The 21608-nt window shown below is 37.3% G+C and overlaps 1 protein-coding gene across 1 annotated transcript in view; it reads right to left on the bottom strand.

Annotated features, from left to right (window-relative positions):
- PIK3R3 (phosphoinositide-3-kinase regulatory subunit 3) overlaps positions 1-21608 on the bottom strand; it is a 120558-nt gene that overhangs the window by 13595 nt on the left and 85355 nt on the right. The window contains exons 4-7 of the mRNA XM_035018667.1: positions 18361-18541; positions 17596-17721; positions 3419-3561; positions 1065-1241 (exon numbers count right to left, since the gene is read on the bottom strand). Coding sequence (XP_034874558.1) covers positions 1065-1241; positions 3419-3561; positions 17596-17721; positions 18361-18541 — 627 coding nt within the window. The remainder of the gene's footprint in view (positions 1-1064; positions 1242-3418; positions 3562-17595; positions 17722-18360; positions 18542-21608) is intronic.

The raw sequence follows: 21608 nt of genomic DNA, 5'->3' as shown, positions 1-21608 counted from the left end.
CTAAGCTTTTATTTTCTCCCCTCTCCCTTTCTCATACAAAGAAACCCTGAAGTTGGGGCACCTGGGTGGCTCAGATGGTTAAGCCTCTGCCTTCGGCTCAGATCATGATCCTGGGGTCCTGGGATCGAGCCCCGCATCGGGCTCCCTGCTCCGCGGAAAGCCTGCTTCTCCCCCTCCTTCCTGCTCAAGCTCTCTCTCACTATCTCTGTCTCTCTCAAATAAATAAATAAAATCTTTAAAAAAAAAAAAAAAAAGAAAGAAACCCTGAAGTCTATGGAAAATCCAGTCAGAGGTCTTTATTTTGTGTTCTACAAAGAGTTTGAATCAAGTTGTATTACATGCATGAAAGTCACCTATAAACATATTTTGTAGCAGTCTATTCATTACCTAGAACAAAACATATTTTTGTTTCTCATGGATTCTCTCCTATAAGATAGTCATTTGTCCTAAAAATCTATCATCTTGTTCTGATAATATATCTTCCGATCTATATTTGAGTAATATCCCTATATCTATCTAAATCATACAGTTTTCTATAATATTAAAGAGTTGAGTTTCATTCCTCAGGTCAGATTATCTTACATGCCTGCTATTGGCACATTTCTATTATTTGAATACAGAATTTCATTTCTTGTATATAAAAACCCTTTAGGAGACTGTCCTGTAGACTTATTTGTAGGCCCCCACTATTAGTGTTATTGTCTGTGCTCATGAGGGGTAATTTCTATTTCTGTGGTTCTATGTAATCAAAGATTCTGGTTTTTGTATTTAGGCAAACATTAACCTGTCCTTTTTAAGCTACACCACATTGCTCATGCCACACCCATCCTCTGAGATTTCCCATTTGTATGGACTGGAATCTAGCATGCTACATTCTGGTTTGCCCCACATGTTGACTTTAGGTAAACTCAGGTACCACCAAGTACTACCAAGTTTGCTTTCCTAAATTCTTACAAATCTCACTGGCCAGTTCTCAATTACAAATCTCTTCTACCTCTAACAAGTCTAGTGCCAGCAGTAATCTGGTACTGGTGTTTCCTCCCATACAGGCCCAGACTACTCACACAAGGTGCTGATCTCGGATCTTGCGCAGCTGGATCAGGTCAGGTTTGATACTGTTCATTTTTTTATCTATTTCCCGGTTGTCCAAAGCTTGTTTCTTCAAATCCTGCTCTAGACGCATTTTGCTATCATGAATCTCACCCAGACGTGATTTCAATTTGTCATAATTCATCATAATTCTGTGAAAATATTGACATATTAAGGCTAAAACAGGAACCAAGCAGAAACATTCTATAATGTGAGCATAGTCCTAATATCTTAAGTGTGGTAGACATCTGTTGTTTTTGCCTAGCCCATATCCATTCTCATTCTTTTGGTAATGGCACCTTGATGTTCCCTGTAGGAAAGGGCTCCCTGCCCCCATCTCAGAGTCACAGGTGAATATTCATACAACCCAGCCCAGCCATTAAGAGTATTCCATTATATCCTATCGCTACCCTCAGGCCACAGTGACTGATTCAGGAATGGGAATAATACCCTAACTGACCCAACGAGAATCAATTCTGGTTTGCTAGAACTACTGTAAACAGAGATTCTCTCTTCTCACTGAGATTGCTAAATTATAAATATGTGATTCTAGGACTCCCAGCAGCTATACTGCTACCCCATAGGGAAAGCCTGCCTGAGGATGATGCCAACACAGAGAAAAACAAAGGCAAAAGACAGTATGAGAGAAAATCCTGATGACCTTGTTTGGGCCCTGGATCCAGACACGAATGAACAAGTAAAGCTGTATGGATGATCTTCAAGAGGTAGCACGATACAACAGTTAAGAGCAGAGCTTTGCAGTCAGCCTGCCTAAGTCTGAATCTCTGCCCTGCATGGCCATGGGCAAGTTATTCAGCTTCTCTGTGCCTTCATTTCCTCATCTGTTTAAAATGGGTAGCTACAATAGTACCTACTTCACTAAATTATTATGTGAATTAAATGTGATAATACATGTAAAAGGACCAAACAGTGCCTGGTACATCTTGGCAAGCACTCAGCAGATAATGACTATAAGCTTTCCAGCATACAAACTTTTGCTGTGCTCTGAAGGCAATAACTGTCCACATCACTCATTTGCCACTCAAAAAATATGGTTTTATATTACTGTTAAAACTTCATCATCAGCTACTTCCTTCGCAACAAAACTACAAGTTCTTTTCTATCCCTTGTTAATAATAATAGCTATTTATATATATCATATGCCAAGATACATTCATACATACACACACATGCCTTTCTGTCCCATAAATAGGCATGTGTGTATCTATCACCTGATTCTCACAGCATTTTAAAAAGTTATTACCTACAGTTTATAGAGGAGGAAACAGGCTCAGAGAGTTAAGTAACTTACCCAAGGTCACACAGCTAGTAAATGATCAATACAGAAGTCAAGCCCATGGTTTTAACCATTAAGCTATACTGCCTCAACAGCTCTTAGCCCTATTCTTATGCACACAGAAGTTCACTGACATTTTGGTGCTAATATGAGAAATAATTTTGCTTTTCCCTTGCAGATGATTCATTTTTATTTATTATCCACTTTTTCATTCCTCAGCCCACTATTATCTGGCTCAGTCTCCCAACATTCCACTAAATATGCTATGGTGAAGACTTCCAGTATCATTTTAGCTGCCAGACCCAATACTTCTCATGCTGCTCACTCTCTATAATCTTCTCAGCATCTCCTATCACCTACACACTTATGCCTCCCAAATCCTTTCTGTACCTTGAGTTCCAAAACCAAATAACCAGCTGTCTGCCTCTCAGACAACTCCATTTGTTTTTTCACAGGAACCTCAAACTCATTGGTTCCAACCCTGAACTTTCCTCATGCACTTCCTATTGTGGTGAGTAACATCATTCCTTATTCATTCATATCAGAAAACTAGGAATAATCTTTGACTTCTCCCACACCTATCATATCTGGTCAGGTATCAAGTCCTCAGCATTTCCATTAATTCCCCCTCCTTTCCTGCCATTGCTCTGGTTCAGGCCCTCACCATCATTTAACCTGATGACCACTCAACACTGTCGTCACTCGCAACAGTCAAGCTGGTCTTCCTGCCCGTGGATTTTTTCAGCCTCCAATTTATTCTCAGAGTGCTGTTGATTTTTAGTTCAACAAAAATTCAGTGAGCATCACGGACTTTTCTTAGAAAAGTCATGCAAAGGATGAGCAGGAGTTAAAATTTGGAAGGATGTAGAAGGAACACAGAAAAGAGAAGGTTCAGTGTGATGCCATTAGTCAGAACAGCAAATAGTTCCATATATGACATTTAAGGGGGTAAAAGCAAACACAAAAGAGATTATTGGGGAATAAAAGAAGTCTCGTCTCACTGAAGCACTTGGAAGGGTTAGGTAGATTTACCGTTCAATTTCCTTTTCATTCCCCTCTCTGCGAAATCGCTCAATATATTCTTTGCTATGTTGTTCTTGTGTGTGACACTGCTCTTCAAATATTTTAATTGTTTCATTAAAAGCTTCAATTGCCGTCCTCTTCATCTGTATTTCCTATAGGAGAGAAAAAGGAAAGACATACACTTTATTATCTTTATTTTTTTTTTGTAACCTTGGTCTTAAAACAAATCTTAAAATTCCAGTTAAAATTCCATATAAGACTGAATTAAGATCCCTAAAACAACTATTTAACTCCTACCCTTATTACTTATATGCAAAATACATCATTCAAACCTTAAAATAAAAGAAAAAGAACTATTACTTGAAATATAGCTGAGAATCACCACAAAAAGGCCTGAGTTGCTAAGAGAGATTAACCCTGAACTCTTTGAAGACAAGGATAAAGTTATGCCTTTGCACTTATTATATTGCTGACCCCCAAAAGGTGCTAAAGAAGTGAAAGAATAGAATGGAGAAGTCCATACACCAGTGTGCATAGCCTTATTCCCAGAAGAGTCCTTTAGAATCTATTTATTCTATCAGTTCTAAAATATGTAATTTTCCAAACAGATTCATCAATAGATTAATCTGATTAGAAGCAGAAAATGAGGGGCATCTGGCTGGCTCAGTCAGTAGAACATGGGACTCTTGATCTTGGGGTTGTAAGGCAAGCTGCACATTAGGTGTAGATTACTTAAAAATAAAAAAGATCTTTAAAATGAAAACAAAGAAGCAGCAGAAAATGAAGGGGGGAAAAATAGCAGCTAAAATCAGATGCAGAATAAAATGAAAAACTAAAACTTCACAAAACAAATGCCCAGTAGGCTAAGCCATTCAACATTAGGATAAGTAGTCCTATACATTTTGATGAGCTCTGAGGTTATTTATAGACTTTAGCATCTGAACCCTGATTCCCCAAAATCTTCAGAGGGTTAAACTTTGTTCAATTTATATTAGAAAGTCAAGAACGATGCATAAACATCTAGAAAATTGCTATCCTGAATGTTTCCAATTTTAAAAGTTTTGCTGCTTATGGGATAATTCCTCAAAACTATCTAGCATTGATTAATTTCAACAAATGATTACTGAGAATCCACTGTACAGAAAGTATAATCTGGTGATAAAGAGATTAATAAAACATGAAGCCTGCTCTGCAGTTTTAGAACACATAGGTGAAATTGATTTCTGAACTCCAATAAAGTTCTGTTTCATGTCATGGTAGAAGCAATCAAGTTAGGGTGAATTAGTTATTTACTGCTTTACAGTCTTCATGGAGGAGACAAGAACCTTATGCTGCTCCATATGGATGAGATTATATCATACATATCTCAAATAGTACTGTGAACTTATTGGAATGCCCACATCTAAATAGCTTCAAATTCTACAACTCTCAAATTACAGTGGAGAGCCTTGGCTCCCTTGCCGAGGGTCAAAAATTACCTACGAAGCTCTGGCCCTGTATCCTTAAAGAAGACACTAATAATCTACACTTTACTAACACTGGTGTGTTTTACAGCATTGCCAAAGCAGTAGCTGCCCCATAAACAATGCCACTATACCTATATATACCGCAAAAACTATGAATCTACCTGTATCTACACCCCCTTCTCTCCTTTCTTTTCTCCAACCCCTCTTATGATTCCTTCTCATCAGCATACAAACAAGTTCTAGTAACAGCACTTTGAAAAAATAATCCCTGAACCCTAAATTCTCTTCCGGTCAATTAAGTTTCTTGAACAGTCTGTATGGGCTGTCTTTCTCACACTCCAGCTCACTCTATTCTGGCTTCTGTACCTACCATTCCACAGAGACTGCTCTTTCCAAGGTCACCAATGATCTCATTGCCAAATTCCTGTCCGTTATCCCAATCCATCACTAAGTCCTATCACTTCCTCCTAATTACATGTAATCCAGATGTCAAATATCCCCACATGCAGTCTATTCTTACCCTGTGCCAACTATGACTCAGGATACACAATGTCTTTCCATTCTCTGGGAAGAATTCACTTACATCAAAGCAATCCAAATTTTATCTAAGATTTCACAGAAAAAACAGAGGAGGTCTATAACACTTACAAATACTTATAAAGAGAGGAGATAAATTCTTTAATTTCCCTTTAATACTCACCATCCCAGCACATCTCCTATACTGCTAATCACTGCATCCCTCCCTTTCTTCCCCCCACCTCCCAAAGCTTTAAGCCTCCACAGCTCTTCTCTGCTCAGCCATCTCACGTTTTGCTCTCATTTCTCACACAGTTAGCCCTCTCCCAGCTTTGACCCAGGGGCTTTTTTGGCTGCCTCCATCTACTCCCATGTCTGGCTCCCCAGCCAAGGATTCCAAGTCCAGAACCCAGTCTCACATCAGCTGCTCAGAACTCATATGCTGCTGTTAAATCCTCAGTATTACTGAGCATATGGGCAGCATTTTCTCTAGCCCTGACAAGAAAACAGAAATGCAGTTCTATACAAGCCTAAGCTGCAGGCATCAGTGGCCACTTTTTCTAGCCTTTTTCACAGGAGGTTTAGTGCCCGCCTATACTCTAGTTCAGACCATGAGGCTGACTCCAGAGCCCCGCCAAGATGGAGTGCTTTTGGTTCATTATCTTGTATAAATTCATTCAAAAAATAAGTGAATGCAAACTATATGCCAGGCATTACTTGAAGCATTTGGGATATATAAGTAAGCAAGCTTAGATAAATATTTCTGCCCTCCCAGAACTTATAGTTTAGGGTGTTATACAGATAATAAATAATAAACACAATAAGTAAGTAATTCACGTAGTTTGTTAGAATTATTAAGAATCTATAAGAATTGTTACAGAAAAAAGAAAAGTAGAGTGGGAAAGGAAGACTGAAATGCGAGTTGCAATTTTAAATCAAGCTACCAGCTAGGTGACTATGGGGGGTGGGGGGGTGGGGAGTGTTTCAGGCAAGGAAGCAGCCAGTGCAAACACTCAAAGGTAGGAAGCAGGCCTAGTATATTCGAGGAACAGCAAAGAGGCTAGTGTGGTTGGAGTATACTGAGGAAGAGAGAAGAAATGAGGTCAAAGAGGAAGAGTGGCACAATCATACTGGGCATTATAAAAAGCACTCTGGCTTTTCCTATGTGTAAACCATGGAACCAGAGATATGTCTTAAACAAAGGAGTACTGTGATCCTACCTATGTTTTATAAGTACAGGTTTCCCCAGCAGTCTCAAAGTACACAGTTCCTATTAAAATTTTCATAAGCCAAAATGGCATAAAGCAAAGAAGCAATTACCATGGCAATTTACGTGGCAAAAATCTTTCGTGTTCCTAGAGTCAAAAAATAACTTCTCCTAGGCTTTTTTTCTGATACGTTAGGACACATCTTGCTAAGGGATGCACAGAGTAAATGGAGATAAAGTACAGATGCTCACAGACACAGTTCAAAGTTATGGTGGCTTGATGCTGAGAGGCTGAATGCAGTTCTCAGGGAAGGAACGGCACCACTCTCACTGCTCGAGGATGTGTACTGCTTCTAAAAGCTCGCTGCAAAACAAGCTCAGAACGTTATTGTCACTTTTCACTCTTTTTTGTAAAAGCAGAAGTCTTCAGATTTCTTCCAGTTAGTGAAAACAAGTACTAATGTAGGTCCTTCATAAAAGCCAAGTGGTGTAATGTGAACTTGCAAAATGCAGGAGATACCTGTATTACCAGCTACTCTACTGAGAATTGATCAGGGGGAGGGGAGCATGGATAAGGGCAAGAAGATCTGTTAGAAGGTTTCTGGGGTAAATCAAAGCAAGAAATGATAGTGGGCTTCAATCAAGGTAGTAGCAGTGGATGTGGCAAGAAGGGGTCGCATTCTGGCTGTATTCTAAGGTAAAGTAAACAGGAATTCCTGATGGATTAGATGGAAGATGTAAAAGAAAGAGTCTTGGATGGGCTTCAAGGCTTTTGACCCGAGCAAGACAGATATGATTGCTCTCAACTGAGATGGGGAAGGCAAAGGGTAGAACAGCCTTGAGTTCAATTTTGTTCATGAATTCAGTTTTTACATGTTAAATTTAAGATAGCTATTAAATATCCAAGTGGAGCTGTTGAAAAGGTAGTTGAATATATATGAGTCTAGAATTAACTTAGAAGAAGCAGAGGGGCACCTGGGTGGCTCAGTTGGTTGAGCGGCTGCCTTCAGCTCAGGTCATGATCCCAGGGTCCGGGATCGAGCCCCGCATCGGGCTCCCTGCTCAGCAGAGAGCCTGCTTCTCCCTTTCTCTCTGCCTGCCACTCTGCCTACTTGTGCTCTCTATCTCTCTGTCAAATAAATAAATTAAAAAAAAAAAAAAAAGAAGAAGAAGCAGAGATGTTAAGTTTGGGAGTTACTAGCATATAGATGGTATGTAAAATCATGAGACTGTTTGAGATCAACAGAGTGAATAAGTAACCAGAAAAAAGAAGAGGATCAATGTCAAAGAGGAGAAATCAGCAAAGAAGTCCAAGAAAGAACTACCAGGGAGGTCAAATTCCCAGTTGTTTCTATTTATTCCTAGATCTGGAAGTTCCATTTATAGTTGTTATTATGGTTTTCTGTTCTACCTCTGATCTATAGAAATAATCATATTGTTTCTGCATAGAGCCATGTTTTTAGTGTGAGATATAATAAGTGCATAAAACAAATACACAGTTGAACAAATTATTATAAAATGAACTTCCACTACTAGCAACCCCAGAAATTACTTGTGTGTCCTTTCTGGATCGTAACTCCCTGCTTCTTCCCACTCCACCTCCTCCACCTTGGTGATAACACTACCATGCCTTTTATGATGATCATTTCCTTGTTATTCTTCATGATTTTACCACTTTATATACCCATCCAAAATAAAAAAAAAATTAACATTTGCCTGGTTTTGTACCTTCTATGAGTAGACTCATAGTATATGTATTCTTCTGCATCTTTTACTCAACAGTCTTTGTAAGATTAAACATAGTGTTGTATGTTGCCCTTTAAATAAATATGCGCACGGGAATACAGTAATCCACCATTGCTTTGTTTGATGCAGAGAAAAGGGATTAAAGTATGCCATTTTGCCAAATGCACATTGTGTTTGACAAATGTTGTCAGAGTACTTCAACCTTTTGTGGAATAGTCTCTTCTCTCTCTCTGTGTTTCTAAAGTCAAGCACAGTATCACACCTGGATACTACAAATGAACTAAATTGGAATTTAGGAGATTTATATTCTAATCCTGATTATGCTAAAAATTGGTTAAGTCCCTTAAGAGAGTCTTTCTATGCTTTAAGTTCCCATCTATAAGATGGAGATAATGGCAACCCCAGCTATATCTGAGAGAGAGAGAGAGAGAGTGTGTGTGTGTGTGAGAAGAGAGAGAGAATCAGGTGAAAAAAAAAAGGGGGGGGATTAAACATCCAAAAACATTTATTGAATACCTTAAGTCTAGTCATATTTTAACCATAGATGACAGTATGCCACATATATTTTTCCCTTGTTTTTTTTTGTGTAATGTTATCTTAGAAATTACTCAAAATTAGGGGGCACCTGGGTGGCGCAGTCAGTTGAGCGTCCGGCTCTTGGTTTCAGCTCAGGTCATGATCTCAGGGTCATGAGATTGAGCCCCATATCTGGCTTTGCTCAGTGTGGGGTCTGCTTGGGATTCTCCCTCTCCCTCTGTCCCTCCCCCTGCTCATGCTCATGCATGCTCTCTAAAAAAAAAAAAAAAAAAATCTTTAAAAAAAAAGAAATTACTCAAAATCAGTAAATATAGGCCATCATTTTTTGATGGTTATAGAATAATTTTGTATCATTTTGTTTAAAAAAAGGTCATTGTGTTATATATATTATTGTTATTAATGTGCATACTATTATTTCTATTATTTCCTCCTTTCTATTTGTAACTGTATTTTTCCCAAATCCCCTTAATTCTATCACCTCAAACATCCCAGAATATTTTCATAAAGTGTTCCCTTCAGGTTAGTGGGTATACTCATAGATGAAATCACTCTGTTCACACACTTCTACATGCTGGCTCCATTGCCTGAAACTACATCATAAGCATTTCTCAGGTCATCAGGAATTCCTAAAAAGCACTTAGTCATAGCAGTTACCTCTACCTAGGGAATGGGAATTTTTACTTTGTATGCAATAATTCACATAGAATTCAGCAATAATTTATACTGAATTTTACATAAATATTTATATAACTTTTGTAACTTTTTAAAAATTAAAGTTTTAAAATAATTTCTGGAAACCTATTTTAATAGCTGTATAACATTCTATTATATGTATTATCATTTCACCATCCCCTGATGTTGACCATTTATGTTGATTCAATCTGAAGAAGCATCAGTGACTTTTCCCCCATTCTACCCCAAACACTGGCCTCATCACAGATAATTCATCTGGAAGAGCTAAAGGAATACAGAGCAGTGTTTAAAAATGTACACAGGCACACCAGAGATACAGCTCAAGTATCAGGTAGAAAGAAAAAGTTACTAAGATCACTCTGAGTAACTAACTAATAAAATAAACCCTGAAAATAAAATGGAATTAAACATCTCACATAGAAAATAGACCATTAGAGCATTTCTGGCCACTGGAATCCCACATCTTTTCCCAGTCAGTACTATCTCATTCCTAATTGATAATCCTCATAGGGCAGTATCCCCTAGTGAGCCCCACAGCCTTGAAGATCCAGGTGTAGTCTCTATCTTAACACTGCCCACCACAGATACTAGCTTGGAAATAAGATCAGTGGCTTTGGGCTGGAAAATCAATAGTATAAATACTAGGGCCAAAACAAGAAACCATGAGTTACAGTAATACTAGAATAGCTCATGGCTGACCTTTCCACAGGTAACAATTATAAACTATGAACAAAGATATAAGAAACATGTATTTTACATTATACTCAAATTGTCAAAAGACAAAGAGAGAATCTTGAAAGAAGCAAGAGAGAAGAAATTTGTCATGTACAAAGGATCCTCAATCAAATTAATAGCTGGTTTCCCATCAGAAACCATGGAGGCCAGAAGGCAGTGGAATGGTATATTTAAAGTCTTAAAAGACAAAGGCTGTCAATCAAGAATTCTATATCCAAGTAGTACCATCCTTCAAAAATGAAGAAGAAATTAAGATATTCCCAGATAAACAAAAGTTGAGGGAGTTTGTTACCACTAGATCTGCTCTACGAGAGATGCTAAAGACTTTCAGGCTGAAATTAAAGGACACTAGACAGTTACTCAAAGCCACATGAAGAAATAAAGAACACTGGTAAAGCTAACTGCATAAATAAATATAAAGTCAAGTAGTACTGTACTTTTGGTTTGTGACTCTTTTTTTCTATAAGATTTAAAGGACAAATGCATAAAACAATGATTATTAATCTATGTTAATGGGCATACAATATATGAAAATGTAATCAATGACAATAACAATATAAAGAAGAACAATTATGTATAGGAGCAAAGTATTTATATACCACTGCAAATATGAGTAATAAGTTGTAATTAAAACTAGATTGTTGTGCAGTTACATGTTAATTATAATCTTGAAGGTAACTCCTAAGAAAAACTTCAAAAAATAAAGAAAAGGAAAGAAGTGGGGCATCGAAAAAAAGGTACACTACAAAAAAATCAATTAAATACTAAAAAAATCCAGTAATGGTAGAACTGAAGTGCAAAAGACACATAAGACATATAGAAAACTAATAACTAAATGCCAGAAGTCAGTCCTTCCTTACCAGTAATCAGTAATTATTTTAAACGTAAATGGATTAAACTCTCCAACTAAAAGGCAGAGACTGCAGATGGATTAAAAATTATAAACAACCCGGGTTGTCTGGATGGCTCAGTCGGTTAAGCGTCTGACTCTTGATCTCAACTCAGGTCTTGATCTTGGGGTCATGAGTTCAAGCCCCATGTTGGGCTCCACGCTGGGCGTGGAGCCTACTTAAAAAAAAAAAAAATTAAAAACAACCCATGATCTACCCATATGCTCTCTACAAGAGACTTGCTTCAGATGCAAAGAATACTCATTCTTCTCAGGTATACTGGGAAACCCACAGATATGTGGAAATCAACACGTTCTTAATCAATGGATCAAAGAAGAAATGAGAAGAGAAATTAGAAAATACCTTGAGATAATTAAGAAATAAACACAGCATACTGAACTTACGGGATACAGCAAAAGCAGTGCTCAAGGGAAATTTATAGCTGTCAATACCTGCTTTTTTTTTTTAAGATTTTATTTTATTTTAATATTTTATTTATTTACTTGACAGAAAGAGACATAGCAAAAGCAGGAACACTAGCAGGGGGAGTGGGAGAGGGAGAAGCAGGCTTCCCACTGAGCAGGGAGCCTGATGTGGGGCTTGATCCCAGGACCCTGGGATCATGACCTGAGCCGAAGGCAGATGCTTAACGACTGAGCCACCCAGGCGCCCCAAGATTTTATTTTTTCTTAGTCTAACTAAAGGTTTTTCAATTTTGTTATCTTATTAACTAATTTTTAGGGGCGCCTGGGTGGCTCAGTCAGTTAGGTGTCTGCCTTTGGCTCAGGTCGTGATCCCAGGGTCCTGGGATTGAGTCCCATATCTGGTTCCCTGCTCAGTGGGGAACCTACTTCTCCCTCTCCCACTCCCCCTACTTGTGCTCTTGCTCTCTCTCTCTCTCATCAAATAAATAAATAAGACTTTATCTATAAAAATATAATAATTTAAAAAAATAAAAAATTTTTTAAAAAGAACCAATTTTTAGTTTTGTCAATTTTTCTCTATTTTTCTGTTTTCTATTTCATTTATCTCTCTAATCTTTATTATTTCCTCCTGCTAGCTTTGAGTTTAGTTTGCTCTTCTTTTTCTAGTTTCTTAAGGTATACAATTAGATTATTGATGTGAGATTTTTTCTTTTTTTAAAATGTAGGTATTGACAGGGGTACCTGGATGGCTCAGTCAGTTAAGCATCCGAGTCTCGGTTTTGGCTAAGATCATGATCTCTGGGTCATGGGATCAAGCATCAGGCTCCACGCTCAGTGGAAAGTCTGCTTGGGATTCTTCTCCTCTCCCTCTGCTCATGTGTGTGCTCTCTCTCTCTCCCTCTCTAAAATGAAGCGTCTGCCTTCAGCTCAGGTCATGATCCCAGGGTCCTGGGATCGAGTCCCACATCGGGCTCCCTGCTCAGTGGGAAGCCTGCTTCTCCCTCTGCCACTCCCCTTGCTTGTGTTCCCACTCTTGCTATCTTTCTCTCTCTGTCAAATAAATAAATAAAAATCTTTAAAAAAATTATCTCTTAAAAAAAAAATAAAAACTTCCCAACAAAGAAAAGCCCAGGACCAGATAGATTCACTAGTGAAGTTACCGAACATTTAAAAAAGAATTAAGGGGTACCTGGGTGGCTCAGTAGGTTAAGCGACTGCCTTCGGCTCAGGTCATGATCCTTGAGTCCCAGGATCAAGTCCTGCATTGGGCTCCCTGCTCAGTGGGGAATCTGCTTCTCCCTCTGACCCTACCCCCTCTTGTGCACTCTCTCTCTCAAATAATAAATAAAATCTTAAAAAAAAAAAAAGAATTAACACCAATCCTTCTCACACTTCCAAAAACTAGAAGAGGAGGGAAGAGGGAACACTTTCTAACTCATTCTATGAGGCCATCATTACTCTGATACTGACACTGGATCAAGAGACTACAAGAAAAGAAAACTATAGAATGACATCCCATTTGAATATAGATGCAAAATCCTCAACTAAATACTAGCAAATATTAAAAAGCATATTAAAAGTACTGTAACTATACACCATTACCACGTGGAATTTATCCCAGGAATGCAAGGGTGATTCAACATACAAAAATCAGTCAGTACACAACATTAATATATTGAAGGAAAAAACCCACATGATCAGATCATCTTAACTGATGCAGACTAAGTATTTGACAAAATCTAATACCCTTGCATGATAAAAACAATAAACTAGAAATGGAAACTTCAACATGATAAAGGCCATTGTTATAGATTGAATTGTGTTCCCACATAAGATATGATCAGTCCTAATCCTCAGGACCTTAGAATGTGACCTTATTAGGAAATAGGGTCTTCTGTGAATTAAGATGAGATCACATTGGATTAGGATGGGTCCTAATCCAATGATTAGTTAATATCCTTATAAAAAGGGAAGAGAGAGACACAGAGGGAGAATATCATTGATAATGAAGGCATTAATTGGAGTGATGTGTTCAACCCAAAGAATGCCAAGGACTGCCAGCAACCACCAGAAGCTAAGAAAAACAATGAAGGTTCTTCCCCAGAGCCTCCACAAAGAGAAGGGCCCCACCAACAACTTGATTTTGGACTTAGAGCCCCCAGAACAGTGAGATGATAAATTTCTGTTGTCTTAGGCCATCCAGTTTGTTATTCTTTGTTACAGCAGACATAGAAAACTAATATTGCCATATATGAAAAACACAAGGTTAACATCATACTCAATGGTGAAATGGGAGAGCTTTCCACCTAAGATCATGAACAAGACAATGATATCCACTTTAATTCAACAAAATACCTGAAGTTCTAGCCAGAGCAATTAGGCAACGAAAAGCAATTACAAGACATCCAAATTGCAGCGGAAGAAGTGAAACTATCTCAAATGATATGATCTTATAGGTACAAAACCCTAAAGAATCCACCAAAAACTATAAGAGCTAATAAATTCAGCAAAGTTGCAGAATGCAAAATCAATACACAAAATCAACTGTATTCTATACACTAGCAATGAATAATCTGAAAGAGAAACTAAAGAAATAATTCCATTTACAACAACATTAAAAAGAATAAAATATTTAGGAATACATCTAACCAAGGAGGTAAGAAACTCATATACTGGAAACTACAAAAAAATGCTAAAAGATATAATAAAAAAAAATGCTGAAAGAAATTAAAGAAGACATAAATAAATGGAAAGACATCCTTGTTCATGGATTGGAAGACTTAATATTGTTAAGATGATAATACTACTCAAAGTGATATATAGTTTCAATGCAATCGCTATCAAAATCCCAACCACATTTTTTACAAAAATAGAAAAACTGAACCTCAAATTCATATGGAATTGAAAGGGACCCAGAATAGCCGAAACAATCTTGAAAAAGAACAAACTTGGAACACTCACACTTCCTGGTCTCAATATTAAGAAGCTATGGTAATCAAAATATGGTACTGACATAAGGATAGACATATAGACCAATGGAATACAATAGAAAGCCCCAAAATAAACCCTCACACTTATGATCAATGTCTCACTTCAGCAAATATCCCTAGATCATTCAATGGAGAAATGGTGTTGGGACCACAGTGCAGGGAAAATGTATTTTCACATGTAAAAAATAAAGCTGGAACCTTAACACACCACATGTAAAAGTTAACCCAAATGGATCAAAGATCCAAATTGAAGAGTAAAAACAAAAAACTTCTAGAAGAAACATTGAAAATATCTTTATGACACTGGATTTGGAACAACTTCATGAATATGATACCAAAAGCATATGCAACAAAAGAAAAAACAAATTGGACTTCATAAAAATTAAGAACATTTGCATGTCAAAGGATATCAATAAAGCAAAAAGACAACCTACAAAATGGGAAAAATATCTGAAAATCATGTATCTGATAAGGGATTTAAAAAAAAAAAACCTAAAACTCAACAATAACAAAAACAGTATCACTTCATGACTACTAGGCTGGCTATAAAAAACTGAAGTAAAAACACAAAAAATAACAAGTCTTAGAGAGAATGTGGAAAACCTGGAATCTTTATGCATTGCTGGTAGGAATGTAAAATAGTTTTGCCAGTATGGAAAAGTTTGGCAGTTTCTCAAAAGGTTAAATATAGAACTGCTATATGATCCAGCAATTCCACTCCTAGGTATATATCTAAAAGAAATGAAAGCAGAGACTTGAACAGTTATTTGTACACCAATGTTCATAAGCAGTATAATTCACAATAGCCAGAAACTGGACCCAAATGTCCATCAATAAATGAATGGATAAACAAAATGTCACATACACATACAATGCAATATTATTCAGCCATAAAAAATGATACTTTGATATATGCTACAACATGGATTTTCCTTGAAAACATTATAATTAGTGAAGTAACCAAAGGACAAATATTGTATGATTCCATTTATATAAAGTACCTAGAATAGGCAAATATTATAACAATAAATTATGGAGTTAACATGTAGATATAAAATACATGACAGTAATAAGAGGTGGAAATAGAATTATATAATAGCACAGTTATTATGTTCACATGCTACATGGTACAGTATGAACTTAAGTAACTGTGATTAAGAATGCATGTTGTGTGCTCACTTTGGCAGCACATATACTAAAACTGGAAAGAATGCATGTTGTAATCTTTAGAGCAACTTCCTATAGGAAAACAAAAAAGGAGACAGACATAACTAAAAGGCCAGATGAGGAATCAAAACGGAATACTAAAAAACATTTGACGCAAAAGACAACCATGAAAAAGTTGCTGAGGAACAAAAACAGATGGGAGCAAAAAGAAAACAAATAGCAAAAAAGTAAATATAAACCCAACCATATCAATAATTACAAGACATACAAATAGATTACACACTCCAGTTAAAAGGCAGAGATTGTTAGGCTGGATTGTTTAAAAAGCCAGACCCAACTATATATTATTATCTATAAGAAATGCACTTTATGGGGCGCCTGGGTGGCTCAGTCGTTAAGCGTCTGCCTTCGGCTCACGTCGTGATCCCAGGGTCCTGGGATCGAGCCCCGCATCAGGCTCCCTGCTCTGCAGGGAGCCTGCTTCTCCCTCTCCCACTCCCCCTGCTTGTGTTCCCTCTCTCGCTGTGTCTGTCAAATAAATAAATAAAATCTTTTAAATAAATAAATAAATAAATAAATAAATAAATAAATAAATAAATAAAAATAAAAAAGTAGTTCTAGGAAAAGAACTAAGAAAACAAGTTCTAGGAAGAGAACTAGAGTATTCTTCAGAATTTTGTTCTATCGCATACATGTGATAAAAGAAATATTATTGATTATTAAGATTTATGATCTTGGGGTACCTGGCTGGCGTTGGTTAAGTGTCTGCCTTCAGCTCAGATCATAATCCCAGGGTCCTGGGATCAAGCCTCACATTGGGCTCCCTCCTCAGCAGGGGAGTCTGCTTCTCCCTCTCTCTCTGCCCCTCCCCCTGCTTGTACTTGCTCTCTCTCTCTCTCTCTAATAAACAAAATCTTTAAAAAAAAAGATTTATGGGGGCGCCTGGGTGGCTCAGTCGTTAAGCATCTGCCTTCGGCTCAGGTCATGATCCCAGGGTCCTGGGATCGACCCCTCCATCAGGCTCCCTGCTCCGTGGAAGCCTGCTTCTCCCTCTCCCACTCCCCCTGCTTGTGTTCCCTCTCTCGCTGTGTCTCTCTCTGTCAAATAAATAAAATCTTAAAAAAAAAAAAAGATTTATGATCTAAAAACTGTGGTTAAGACTACTAGTGGTCTCATAATTCCCATTAATTCCTTCTTCCTCAGTAAACTCTCAAATGTTAGTTGAGTATACCTGACCAAATAAAAATTAGCTTTCTTAGCCTCCCTGCCGCTAGTTGTAATCTGCAGCCATGTCTTACCAGGGGGATGAAAGTAGATGCAGTGTGTACTTCTTCTAGGAAGTAGCCTTAAAAACAGGAAATTTTCAAAAAAAAAAAAAAACAGGAAACTTTCCTTCTTATTCTTCTATCTTGTTTGCTAGAATATTGTTGTGATGGCTGATATTGGAGTAAGCCAACTTCTACAGATAGCAAAGCATCAAAAAAGAACCCTAAGCCCTAATGACTGTGTAGTTGACACAATATCCCTGGTACTGCGCCTATACATGAAAGAAAAATTTCTATCTGAAGCCTCTGCTATTGTTATTTTTTGTCATTTGCAGTCAAACCTTATCCTAGTTAATACTAACTGAAAAAAATTATACCTTAGCCAATAAAAAAGTGATTTATGAATGGGAGAAGAATTTGTATCATCACAGTCTCAAAAAGGTTGTTCAAGATATTAAGACAGTTAAGGACTGTCAGGTGAATTATAGAAAATCTGATGTAACTGTAGCATTGCATACTTACTGGCCTAAACAACAAATATTTACTAACCTGGGATGTTCTGGTATATTCCTCATATAGCCTGTCATACTCTTTACTCTTTTCCTGATACTGAGAGTGGTACTCTTGCAGTTTTTTACCAACTGCATCAATGTTGTCTTCTTTTACCAACTGATCCTGTACAGTTAAACAAAAGAAATAAAGAATGTTAACAATTCTGACACATGAATTTTTCCACATCTATTTATTTTTAAATTGCATTTCTACTGTAAGTTTAAGCCACTGTATTAATAGTAAGCATGCAAAAGCACTAAATCCTTTTGTTAACACTCAGCCTTTAGATCACATCAAAATAATTAATACTTGAAAAATTAAGAAATGAAGTATAAATAGGAAACAGAAACAGAAGTATTTTTATATAAAGTTAATAAGTACATGCAACAAGCTGTTAAGGACTAGTAGTCACAAAATAAGCTCCAAAAATATCTTAAATCTTAAGTAGGAAATTTAAAATGACTAGATTTTTTTTTTAACTGATAAGCCTGGTAAATTAAAATGAAACGATGTTAAAAATGACTTGTTGAATAGCTATCAAGAACTTCTATAGGGGCATGAGGGTGGCTTAGTTGGTTAAGCATCTGACTTTGGCTCAGGTCATGATCTTGGGGTCCTGGGATTGAACCCCACATCGGGCTCCCTGCTCAGTGGGGAGTCTGCTTCTCCCTCTCCCTCTGCTCCACCCCCCCTGCTAATTCTCTCTCTCTAATAAATAAATAAATAATCTTAAAAAAAAAAAAGAAACTTCTATAATCATACCTGTTGGTATCTGGACACTGGGTACATTAGCTTCACATCAAGTTTGGGATTGTACTGAGCAAGAGATTCATGATGATAGTGGTTAATGAGCTCCACCACAGAATTAAATGTCAGAGGATCAGAAAAGCCGTATTTACCATCTCGATGATAGATCTTTATTAACTTATTATTGCCTCCCTTCCTGTGAACAAGACAGCAGCTGTAGATTTTCTTCCCCCAAATTCTATCAAAGTACTACTTTCATATGGAGATAAAAAAGTATAGTGTCTCGTAATAAGTTTTACTAGGTTAATCAGATTGGAACAGGTGAAAAGGCATATATAATTATGTAAAAGTATATACAATATCTTATTATTTTTACAACTATTTCATTTGTCTATAAAATATCTTGGTTACTAAAGGCAAATATACCTAACCAGCAGTCAGTATCAACAAATTTAACAAAAATAGTCACTTAAAAATAACTAAAACAGAAGTAAATTATATCTTTTGTTTATTTTCTGAATGAATTTTCTAATTTAAATTCTATTTATATTTTTTCAGGAAGAAGAGAGACAATCTCTTTGGGACCTAAAGATACAAGGTTGTGTGTCTGTGAGGAGAAGCAGACCATCTCTGTATGAAGGGGGATGATAAACATGTGTCACACATAATCACCAACACCCTCAAGGTTTTATTGTGAATGCATAAACATGAATGATTTATGACTGAGTAATTAATCTAGCACCTTACATTATTTTGTCTTTTATATTTGCTTATAATTCTGGAAATGACTATTTATTTAGACCATCACAATAAGTAAATGAGTCAACTGTCATTCAACTGTTTTATAAAGCATAGCTTTTGAAGAGCCATTTATATTAGAATGAGGTAATTTGATGCTTAAATAGTTTAGACCACTTTTGTTTACTGAGTCATATACAATGGTCCCTTAAAGATAATTTATACCCAAAGCTTAAAATGGCAGTGTTTTCCAAGTCCCACATAGTATAATCAAACCACAGCAGGTTGATTCATTCTATCATAGCAAAACACTGCAGCATTCCCATTCAACTCTTCTTATAACAGCATGCAGACTTAATGGGGGGAAAAGTACATCTCCACATCTCTTTATGCCATGCTATTTACACATGATAAATGAGGCATCGGGATTTGTGAAAGGTCAAACACAATAGCTTTGTATATATGGAATGATTTAATAATGCTTATAGAAAGTCAGTATTTAGATGAATGAAGAACTATTCCTATAAAATGTACATTAGAAGAACCACCTAATCACATGTAGTTACTATAGGTAGGTACACCCATACATACACTCACAATAAATGCAAGCTGGTCTCTCTGCTACAGAAAAGTTAAAAGGCACTCATTCATCCAAAAAAACTTTATTTGGGGTGCCTAGGCAGCTCAGTTGGTAAAGCATCTGACTTGATTTCAGCTCAGGTCATGATCTCAGGGTGGTGAGACTGAGCCCCGCATCCGGCTCCACGCTGAGCATGGAGCCTGGTTAAGATTCTCTCTCCCTCTCCCTCTGCCCCTCCCCACTCTAAAACAAAACAAAACCCAAAAAACTTTATTTTGAATATCTACTATGTGCCAGGAACTGTATGAGGTACGGTGCACATAGGAATGAACAAGCCAGACTTAGTTTATGATAAAACATAACAACAAACAACTAGATATATCAAATGGTAATAGGTCCTATGGAAAAAAATAAAGCAGAGTAAAGGAAAGAGATAGTTCTGGGGGTATAGGGTTTGCTATTTTACATGTTGCACAAGGAAAACCACTCTATTCAGGTGACATTTAAGCAGTCTTAAATGAAGTGAGGGAACTAGCACAGCAGATACCTAGGGGGAAAGGTTTTCAGGCAGAGGAACAGCAAGAACAAAGCCCCTGAAGTAAAAGCATGGTTGGCATGTTCAAAGAACAGCAAGAAGGCCAGTGATGCTGGGGCTGAATGAGCCAAAGGGAGAATACTAGTAGGAGAGAAGAGCTGTAAAAGGAGCTCAGATCATGTAACAGTCTGTAAGCTTTGGCTTTTACTGAGTAAGATGGGGAGACACAGGAGGATTCTGAGCAGAATAATATCATCTATCATGTATTTTAAAAGGCTCACTCTAACTGCTGGGTTAAGAAGAAACCGGTCAAAGTGAGCAGGGGTAGAAGTAGAAAAATCAGCTGGGAGACTATTTAAATAATCTAGGCAAGAGATGATGGCATCCTGAACAAGGATAGTAGCAGAGGAGGTAGTGAGAAATGGTGGGATTCTGAATATATTCTGAAGAGAGAGCTGACAAGACATGCCGATGACATGGACATGGACATGGATGGGTATAAGAGAAAGACAACATAAAGATGATTTCAAGTTTTTTACTTTAAGCAATTAGAAGAATGGGATTTTTATTGAAATGAAGAAGGCTATATAAAAAGAACATGTTTAAAGGGGGAAAATATTTTGTTTTTAGACATGTTAAGTCTGAGATGCCTAGTGAACATCTGAGAGTAGATGATCCAGCAGTCTACTTGAAGAATCTAAAGTTCAGGAGCTGTCAGCCTATAGATATTACTTGAAATGAGCATAGCTGAAAAAAGAAGAGGTCCAAGGTCTAAGTCCTGGGGTTCACCAATGTTTAGCAGTTAGGAAAATGAGGAAGAACCAGCAAAGGAAACCAAGAGAGAGCAATTAATAAAGTTAAAAGAGAACTAAGAGCATGGTATATATATATTTTTTAAAGATTTTATTTATTTGACAGAGAGAGAGGCAGTGAGAGCGGGAACACAAGCAGGAGGAGTGGGAAAGGGAGAAGCAGGCTTCCCTGCTGAGCAAGAAAGCTGATGTGGGGCTTGATCCCAGGACCCTGGATCATGACCTGAGCCGAAGGCCGACACTTAATGACTGAGCCACCCAGGTGCCCCAAGCATGGTGTATTTTTAAGAAAGCAATGATCAACCAGATAAATGATCTCGGGGCTTGGTGAAGTACAGATCACTAAGTGATCGTGACAAAATAGTTTCAATGGACTGTAATGGATTAGAGAATGAAAGAAGACAAAAAAGAAATGCCTACAACAACTGTCTTGAGGAGTATTGCTGTAAATAGGGAGCAGAGAAATAGGGAAGTAGCTGGAAAGAGATATAGGCTCAAGGGAATTTTCTTTCTTTCTTATTTTTTTTTTTAAGATTTCATTTATTTATTTGACAGAGCAAGAGCACAAGCAGGGGGAGTGGGAGAGGGAGAAGCAGAC

This window comes from Mirounga leonina, unplaced genomic scaffold (assembly GCF_011800145.1).
Source record: "Mirounga leonina isolate KUSES-001 unplaced genomic scaffold, KU_Mleo_1.0 Mir_173, whole genome shotgun sequence".
NCBI lineage: Eukaryota > Metazoa > Chordata > Mammalia > Carnivora > Phocidae > Mirounga > Mirounga leonina.
This window is presented reverse-complemented; position numbering and strand designations above follow the sequence as displayed.